Genomic DNA, 10011 nt, shown 5'->3' with positions numbered 1-10011 from the left:
CCTCCAGCTAGTTAGCTAATGAAGCTAATGAAGCTAATGAAGCTAATGAAGCTAGTTAGCTAATGAAGCTAATGATAGCTCAACGTGTTGACAACAACAAGCTAACAGGCTAAAGCTAACAGTTCTGTTGCATCATTTTTACTGGAAATATTTACATAAATTTACATATTTTTGTCTCGTTTTGTTTCTATTTACTTCATTACAAAAACAAATGAAAGATCTCAGTGACTGCTGGGAACTCTGGGTAGTGTAGTCTTTGGGTATAAAACTGGATTCCACTCTGTAAATCAGGCTGACGGACCCTTCCTGGTCCCCGACCCCCAGTTTGAACCACGTCCATCAGGCTCTCATGACAGCCGATATCTCGTGTTGTATCTGGTGCTCACGTTGTTTCCTGATGACTGATTACTGAATGAGAGAGGAACGAGGTCAGACTGAAGTCTGTGAATCCCGCGGGACTTCCTCCATCTCGCGGCTTCCCTTCATACATTTTTAATCACGCGTCTTGTTTCCTTCAGCCGATAATAACCTCAGCGTTTTTGATTCTTTTCTTTTTCCAGGAATCATTCGGCCTCTTCTGCTGCTTCATACAAATGTTTTCAAACAATGTTTTATTTTGATTTTAAATATTGTTTGGTTTTTCAAAATAAGATAAAAGAAGGAGTCCTATAATATTTATAGTATTTTATGATACTTGACATTCAAATATTGTAACACCTCAGGATGTAGTTTTATTTTTTAATCTCCCTGATGAGCCTAAATCTAGATGTCAAACATATCAAATATAAATAATGTCTGGTTAAAATCAGAATGAATAAAATCATTGTTCTTTGTTCCTGGATGGGTTTTTGTGGATCTTCCAGGTCTGCAGGCAGCAGCATCACGTCACATTAATGCAGGATCAGGCGGCTTCCCTCCCCTCGCCTCCCTCGAGAGCCCGCGACACGCAACCTGATGAAAAACCTGCACGAGCAAGCCTCATTAAAACGTGTGTGTGTGTGTGTGTGTGTGTGTGTGTGTGTGAGATGTTTTAAAGACGCAGCACGCAGAGTCCAAACAGGAAAATATGAACGTGACTAAAATAATATAAAATATAAAGACACTGGTCTCCATGTCGATGCTGCACATACATTACATATATTAATATTTAGTGACATTATCATAGAAATCCTCTTTATTATTTAAACGTGACATGTCATCATTAGAATTTAAATATTTAATCAAAATTGAACAAAAATAAGTAATCCAGTAAAGTTATTATTTGTCTGTGTGTATATATATATATATATACATATATATTAACGAGCTGTAGAATATGAGCTGTTACATGTTAGTCATATGTTCATAAACACACTGAAGTTTGATATTAAATTTTATAAACATGCTGAGATCTAAACATCATGAAGAGAGACTGAACACACACCTCCTGCATCAGGACCTCCACCTCCTTCACCTCCTCCACCTCGATCAATATAAAATAAATGTAAAGTGCTGAGACGTGTGGCAGCTCAGGGACTCTCCCTTATTAATAATGAATACACTGTGTGTGTGTGTGTGTGTGTGTGTGTGTGTGTACATGGAAAGGAGAGCACACACTGGATATTTTCAAACATTAGTCATTTTATTTATTGACTCTTTATCATGTTATGACTCTTTTTTTAAAGATCTGTCAGGGATAGACTCTAATAATCTCTAATAGAGCTTCTTATTTCTTTTTTAAATATTCTCTGTCAGCTTTTTTTTAAAACTCTTTTTGTTACGCGACATCCCCAGAAACAAACGAACAAACGAACAAACGAACAGAAGTACACAGAACGTCGTCCGACCTGTTCATGATGCTACTGTTACTGTCAGCGTGTCACTAACACGTCGTCTACGATGGAGGCCGCGTATGAAAAGGGGGGATGTGCTAAATGGCAACAGTCATATCTCTCTTCAGCCACGGTTTGAGTTTTTAAGCTACACTGGCCATGAAGTCACATCTTCGTATTGCTGTCGGCTTCAAATATTTCTATAAATATGTCTGTCTCTCTCACTAAATTCATTTCTAACATGCTTCTGCTGAGCAGGGATGAACATCAGCAGCTGAACTTTATTCTACTGTTTCTATTTTTCACATCCGTCCTGAAAAGAGTCGCTGAACCTGAACGTCCCGTGAGATTTCAGACACTGAAGCGTTGGTCTGCTTTGGGTTCGCTGCTAAAATCAGGATCAACGAGCTGAACTAACCCAAACATTGTTTCAACCCGACAGAGGTTATCTGAATCAAACTGTTAGTTAAGATGGCACCGTCCCATTCAGCTGCTAACCCAAACGTCTGAACCAGGAGTCTTCAACCGTTTCCAGCCCAGGGCCTCCCACATGGAATCAACAAGCCTGGCCTGTAGCAACTTTGATTTTAACTTCATTCAACTTTAACTTCACCTGGTTAACCAGTTTATATCCTGTCTTCTTAGCCTGTCCACTGATTCATCCCACTGGTCTGAAAATGCTTGTCTGTTTGTACTTCCTCAATGATCTGCAGCCTTTTGGTGAAAATTGTCAATTATTAGGACCCCCTGCAGTACCTCTGTGGAGCCCCTAGGGGTCACGGACCCCTGTTTGAAGACCCCTGGTTTAAACGCATTTCCTGAAACACCTGGAGTCTGTCTGCGCTGACACCATGCAGTTTAACGTCAGTCTAAAGTTCGTTAATGAAAAGCAGGCTTCACACGGTCACCGCACATCCCTGCACCTCAGAGCTCGGTCACACCGCCGTCGGTTTGGAGCGGCGGCCGGCGGCACGGCGAGCTCGCCGGCTCAACGCTGAAAGGTAAAATACTGTAAATCTTAAAAACACACCTACAGCTGGCACACGAGTTACTGCAAGCCATGCTGCGCGGGTCAAAGCTCAACACTGTACCTGTTGAAGTCCACCTGTGCAGGAGGGGGCGCTAAACTCCATTAAAATGAAGGAAACCCGGGCTGGTGTGACCGTGGCCTGAACACAATTAACAGCCAATAAGAATACAAATATTACATCACCACCATCACGCGTGCAGTCCGTCAAACGCACCGGGCTCAACACAGTCGACTTAAAAAAAGGAGAATCAGTCCGTGATGGGATGAGGCGGCTCGGCTCGGCTCGGCTCGGCCTCGCCTTACACATGAACATGTAGTCAGGCTATACGGGGACCCTAACAAACAGCCTGACACTGTCGGCACCAGCAGCCACACGGTGCCGGCCAGGCCTAGCCTACTAAACATCAATAATTCATGGGTGACTTTAATACTGTGTAATTCCACGATTGTAAGCGGGCAAGGATCCATCAAATTTTCATCATTGTCATCGTTTCAGCTCGACGGCGTGTTGAATATTTCATGTTATCGACCTCCGGGTCAGGTCAGCGTGTGATTGGATGGGCGCTCCGGGAGGACGGCCTGCAGATGTCCCAGGACGGCGGACCAGGCGCTGCACGGTGACAAAAATCCATTTGGGTGTTTTTCTGGTGATGAGTTCAAACTTTTTTCATGATCGTAGAGCAGCTAGCGCTCCGTTTCTATTTTCTTTTTGTTTTTCCTTTTTTTTCTTTGTGTTTTTTCTTTTTTTTGTTGTTGTTGTTGTTTCTCTGGTTTCCTGTTAAAACGCCAGCCAAGTCAGTATGGTGGGCAGTGTGGTGAGGACCAAGGCGAGGCCCCTGGCGTCGGCTGATCTCGGGGCTCCGTTGCCGCTGCCACAGAGTTCAAACAAACTCCCACGGAAATCCAGGTTGCGGGACTGCTTTTTCAGTTTCTCCCAGAGGTCCGTCGCTCCCTCCTGGCAGTCCGCCAGCGCCGTCGTGGCACAGGAGTGGAAGTTATCCCAGTAACTGGCAGGAGAAAACACAAGCAAGCGTTAACACAGCGAGCTCATGACTGCAGTGGGAAGCATCGTCTATTCAAGAGGCCGAGCCAAGAGTGGAAACCGTCCCACAGTCTGCATCAGAACAACGAGAGACAGAAGACACGACGCCAGACCTCTCTGAGAGCTGCTAACCCTAAAACCTGGACGTAGTCTCTGTGACGTCCCCGCAGACTGTCTAAAACCTGGACGTAGTCTCTAAGTCAATCCTTCCTTGCTTCCTAGCCTCTCCTCCAGTTTTACTCTCCTTCGTATCACTCCTTCTTTCCTCCCCCTCACTCTCGTCTTTGCTGGTTTCATGTTTTATTCATATCCAGCAGCAGCAGCGTCCTTGCGTCTTCTTCATGTCTCCTCTCTTACTTCCTCTTTGCCTTCATTACTCCCTCATCTCCTTTCCTACTCACTACCCCATGTTTCACTCCTCCTTTTTTTGGCTCCATCTCACTCGCCTTTTTTTTTAGCCTCCGCCGCTCGTCTGTTCGTCTCCCACTTAATGCACACACACACACACACACACACACACACACACACGCACACACACACACACACACACAGTGTATCTAATCCAATCTGCTCTTATTGATGTTGACCTCCTGAACCGAGCCGTGTCGATGCTACATCTCTGAGCAATTAACGTGTGTGTGTGTGTCAGGAGGCGTATTAAATCCCTCCTGCCACACCTCCACACTGCTGTGATGGAGCTGTCACTGAATTAAAAAGCCATGTGTGTGTGTGTGTGTGTGTGTGTGTGTGTGTGTGTGTGTGTGTGTGGAGGGGTGGGGGCGTCTTGCTGCTGCATACCATCTGGTGCCCACCCGGTTTGGGTGGTGGGGTGGACGGGGGATAAAAAGGGTTTTGGGGGCTGGTGGTGGTTCAGCTGGCTCGTGCAGACTCCCCGAGGGTTTCCACTTCAATCACTCATTTTATTTTCTGTGAGATCAGGAAGCTCCGAGAATCTTTATGAGCGCAACGCAACACAGCACCAACTATTTCACTAAGTCACACAGCAGCAACTATTTCACTGATTCTGGTGAAACTGGATCATATTTTATGGAGGAAATGTTTTCTGGTTTTCCCTCTGATGTCCTCCGGCTGCTCCGCCTCAACTCTCTGTGATTTACAGAGTTTATGATGGACAGTGAAGTAAACTGCTGACAGCTGTAGCTGCTGTTAGCTCATGTTAGCTCAGTCTGTTAGCTGCTGTTAGCTCATGTTAGCTCAGTCTGTTAGCTGCTGTTAGCTCATGTTAGCTCAGTCTGTTAGCTCATGTTAGCTCATGTTAGCTCAGTCTGTTAGCTCATGTTAGCTCAGGTTAGCTCAGTCTGTTAATGTTTACAGACTCAGCAGCTTCTATGGACATGATGGCAGAGGAGAAGAGAGTGAAGAGGACGCTGACGGAGGAAGCTAAGAAGAGAAAAGGAGAGAGTGAGCGAGCAAGAAGCCGCCGGACAAGAGTAAATGTGGGACTGACTTTTAGTGGTTGCTGAGACGAGTCCTCAGGTGTGTGCTGCCTGAGTTTACATATTCTGTCACATCGTAACGTGTCCGTTAACGTACTTGCAGATCTTGTGCAGGTTCTCCCTGTCGTCCAGGTCCTGGGGATAGTTGGCCATGTTCTCCCCCAACTGAAGCAGACAGTCCGAGAAACCTTTAAACACCGTGTCACATTGACCAGCACTGACGAACACCGTCTGCAACACAGAGACTGAAGAGGAAGAGGAAGAGGAAGAGGAAGGGAGATGAAGAGGAAGAGGAAGAGGAAGAGGAAGGGAGGTAAGAGGACAAAGAGAATTTTACATTAAAGAAAATCACAACAAGTTTTTCTGCTTCACCTCAACAACTGTAGCTGCTGTTAGCTCAGTCTGTTAGCTGCTGTCAGTCTGTTAGCTCAGTCTATTAGCTCAGTCTGTTAGCTGCTGTTAGCTGCTGTTAGCTCAGTTTGTTAGCTGAGTCTGTTAGCTCAGTCTGTTAGCTGCTGTTAGCTCAGTCTGTTAGCTGCTGTTACTTAGTTCCATGATGGACAGATAGCTTTAGCCGAACCACTCACTAAAGTAGCAAACCGCTGCTAACTGAATCTGCCGTTAGCATGCTAACAGAACCAAGCTGGACCGGACCGGGTTGGAGCTCAGCCTCTGAGACCAGCAGGGACCAACGTGACAGAACTGAGGTGATCTGCAGACTTCATGATGATTGGTAAGTAGCGACCTGCTAACTGTGTTCTGGTGGACTGTCAGCGCTCACCGAGCGGTTTCTTTGGTTCTGTGGATCAGAAAGATTCTGCAGATCCCTCTGAGCTGACCTGAACACGGTCCTGCAGCGTGTGAACATACACGTACGTGAACATTGGAGGTGTTTGGATCTCACTCACACTAAAAGTTACAAACTGGACCTTTAACCCGAGCCCGCGTGTCGTTCTGTTAAACTCAGTTTAATGTGTCAGCTCCTCCCTGATCCACTAAACTCAGCTGTAAAACACGGCACGGGTTGCCAGGTCTGACACGCCTCCATCCTCCCCCACACATGCAATAACACAACACACACACACCCCTTTACATGACCTCTGTTAACTGTGTGTGTGTGTGTGTGCGTGGTTCGTTAAGCAGGGGATGGGGCTGATTGATTGGTTTGGATAATAACGCGCCTGCTGTCCGGTTCCACTCGATCAAACTGTGGACTAACACAGCATGACGTGTAGGACGGGACCCGGCTGTTAGAGGAGCGTGTCACTTCCTGTGGCAACGTTCACACAACACACCAACAGCTGAAGGTTCATGGTCACGTGACGGACAGAACCACAGGAACCATCTTTGTCTCCACCACTGACGGTTTGATGAAAACTCTCAAACTTTGTTCACCATTGAAAGTTCTTTTATCTGGACGGCAGAGACGTGAAATGAAGTCATCAAGTTATCGATTAATCTGCAGATTGTTTCACCAGGTCATCGTTAAATATCAAGGTCAGTTTGAGGTCGTCGAACGTGGTGAGTCACAGATCAACACTGTGAAACATGCTGCTGTACTTTTACTGTAAAATCCTGGCTGATACTTCAAATACATTCACAGTAAATAATGTTGTACAACATTACTTTAATAAATACAATAAAACTAATATGATGTTGTAATAATCATCTGAGGTTACTTTAAGTTAACATCACAGTAATGTTACACAATATTACTGTACCAAAATACAGTATTTACTGCACAATGAAATAATTATGTTATAATAATAATAATCTGCAGCTCTTAGTGTTATAGTAATGTACCATGATTTCACAGTAACCAGAAACATTATTACTGTAACAAAATAAAAACAGTTTGTACTGTGAAATGATCATATTTTAATAATAATTTAACAACAACAGCAATGTAATGTGAGACTAAATACAGCATTTTACTGTAGAACTATGATGTGATATTAATGTAATAATCATATGTAGTTCCTGTAAGTTCATTTAATTAAGCAAAGTACTTTGTTTTACTTTATTTATTTAAACTTTATATAAAGGATTAAAAGTTCTTCATATTTTATCTGGAGGGTAAAAACATGAAATTAATTCTTTGTTATTTATTAATCTGCAGATTATTTTATTAGTTCATTGTTAAATATTTTGGTCCATAGAACATCAGAAAACTGTAAAAAGTTGACATGTTAAAATCTGTTGTTCTCTCTGATGAACAGAACCAGAACCAGAATATTGAGTCAGAAAGGCTGAAGATTTAAACATTTTAATTTTTTGTATCAAAAATAAAAACATGAATTTTCCGTCCTTTCTTCAGCTCTGTGTGAAACAGTTCAGACTCGACAACAGAACAAATTAATACAATATCAAGAACCATGAAATTATGATGAGCTGGTTTGTTCACAAGATGACTGTGAAGAACATTTAAACATTTAAATAAATAAAATAGATCAACTTTATGTAGAAACAGTCAAACTGGCGCTGACAGTAGCCAATAGAACCAGCAGTGTCCAGTCTAACAGTGAACACAGCGACAGAACCTCTGAACCAGCAGTTTAAATATTTGAAAACATCTTTCAGTACAACCTCAAAAATCAACATAAAGTTTAAAGATTAAAATAAATTACGACTTTTCCGTAAATGTTTTGGATCTTTAGAAGTCACAAATCGATGTTGTTGATCTCACTGTAAAATATATTACTGTACTTTTACTGTAATCATTCAGATAAATCCACAGTAAAATATAGTTAACAGTAATACAGAGGAAAAGTATTGTACTGTCATTCTACAGTAACAAATGTTACTATGAAATATACAGTGTTTTACCGTGAATTACAATATAATTTTATAATAATGATCTGTAGTAATTAGACCTCACAGTAATGTACTGTGTTTTCACAACAAGTAAACACAATATTATTATGACAAAATACAGTATTTGACTGTATAATTACAACATGTTATTATAATAATCTGTTCTTAACACTGCAGTAATGTACTGTGTTTTCACAGTAACCAGATACACCATGTACTGTAAAATTACAATATGATATTTTAATAATAATCTGTAGTTTATCTGTAATTTAACAACAACAGCAACATTACTGTGAGACAAAATACAGTTTGTTACTGCAGAACTATGATGTGATATTAATGTAGTAATCACCTGTAGTTTAAGTGTACAGCAGTACATGTACTGCGTTTTCAATCACAGTATACTGCTGTATCTTTACTGTGTTATTACTGCAGCACAGTAACGCGAGTAATCCGAGTACAGTTACATAAAATACTGTAACTTTTATAAATGTAACATTTCAAATAATTACCCATCATGCACTGAAACAGCGTTCTTATTTTAAACATGATTTTCTCGAATTCAACATTTAATTTATTATATTTAATAATTGTAGCTGCAGTGTGTGTGTGTGTGTGTGTGTGTGTGTGTGTGTGTGTGTGTGTGTGTGTGAATGAAACACCTCCTCTCTCTCTTCTTCGTTGGTGTCACTGTACTTGCATTACATCATCTTCCTCTGCAGCAGTTTTTTTTTTTCAGCTTCAAAATGAAACACATGAATGAAGTGATGAAGTGACGTCACTCCTCCGTCATTCACGTTTCTGTTTCATAAAACACTTTTTTTTTAATTTCCGGATGTTTAAAATAAAAAATGTTGTTTTGTTAAATCCCAAAAAATCAAAATTAAACATCAAATATTTTTTGTTTCATTTGATTCGTTTTTTTTTTTGTTTCTTCTTCATTAATTTTATTTTTTCACATTTTTATTTCGTCGTTTTTTAAATGTTTTTAAATTTAAATTTATTTTTATTCCCGTTTGACTGAAACCAGGACGGTCCCGTCACGCGCATCATGAGCGTGGGTTTTCGCGCCTCCCCATCACGCACGCTCTCGCACTCATTCACCCCACCTCCACACACACACACACACACACACACACACACACACACACACACACACACACACACACACACACACACACACACACACACACACACACCCACCTCAGATTTTTACGCACGAGGCATTTTCTCGTGTAAAAATCAGTTTTTCACATTTTTAAAGAATTAAAGTGAAAAACTCTTTGAAGTGATTTTTAATCAGAGAGTTCTGATTCATTTGGAGGGTTTGCGCATTAAAATCATCCGGAGCAGCCAATCACAGCGCAGCATGACAGGTACGGAGAGGTGATGATCCGGACCGAACCGAGCCTCATCATCAGGGGGCGGGTTCGGTGAGGATCATTAAAAATCCTCGAGAGAGTTTTTAATGTTTGAATTGAAATAATAAAAATAAAGATTTCTGTTTTTTCACAGCGCTCGTCTCTGACAATAGCACACACACACACACACACACACACACACACACACACACACACACACACACACACACACCTCCTCCACAGCGTCGTTATGCAACAGCAGAAAACATGAAGCGTTTTTCATCTGAATTCTGTCCGGATGTTGGACTGAGACATTTTTCACATTTCGACACGTTGAAGGTGAAAAAAGAATCATCAGACACGCACGTGCGCGTTTCACCTGCAGAGTTAAGGCGGGAAAATTATTATGAAATAAAAAAAAACAAACGAACCTTTTTTATTATTTTTAATTTCCATCAAATCAAATCTATAAAAAAATAAAACGGAGGATTCAAAA

General features: G+C 41.7%; 1 protein-coding gene across 1 annotated transcript in view; it reads right to left on the bottom strand.

Moving 5' to 3' along the window:
- Positions 1–1600: 1600 nt before the first annotated feature.
- Positions 1601–10011, bottom strand: part of nrn1a (neuritin 1a) — a 9394-nt gene continuing 983 nt past the window's right edge. Inside the window, exons 2-3 of the mRNA XM_027274291.1 lie at positions 5438–5585; positions 1601–3848 (exon numbers count right to left, since the gene is read on the bottom strand). Coding sequence (XP_027130092.1) covers positions 3620–3848; positions 5438–5585 — 377 coding nt within the window. The 3' untranslated portion in view covers positions 1601–3619. The remainder of the gene's footprint in view (positions 3849–5437; positions 5586–10011) is intronic.

Source organism: Larimichthys crocea, chromosome XXIII, assembly GCF_000972845.2.
Source record: "Larimichthys crocea isolate SSNF chromosome XXIII, L_crocea_2.0, whole genome shotgun sequence".
In the NCBI taxonomy this organism is placed as follows: domain Eukaryota; kingdom Metazoa; phylum Chordata; class Actinopteri; family Sciaenidae; genus Larimichthys; species Larimichthys crocea.
The sequence above is the reverse complement of the archived record's forward strand: the minus strand, read 5'-3'. Positions and strand labels throughout refer to the sequence as shown.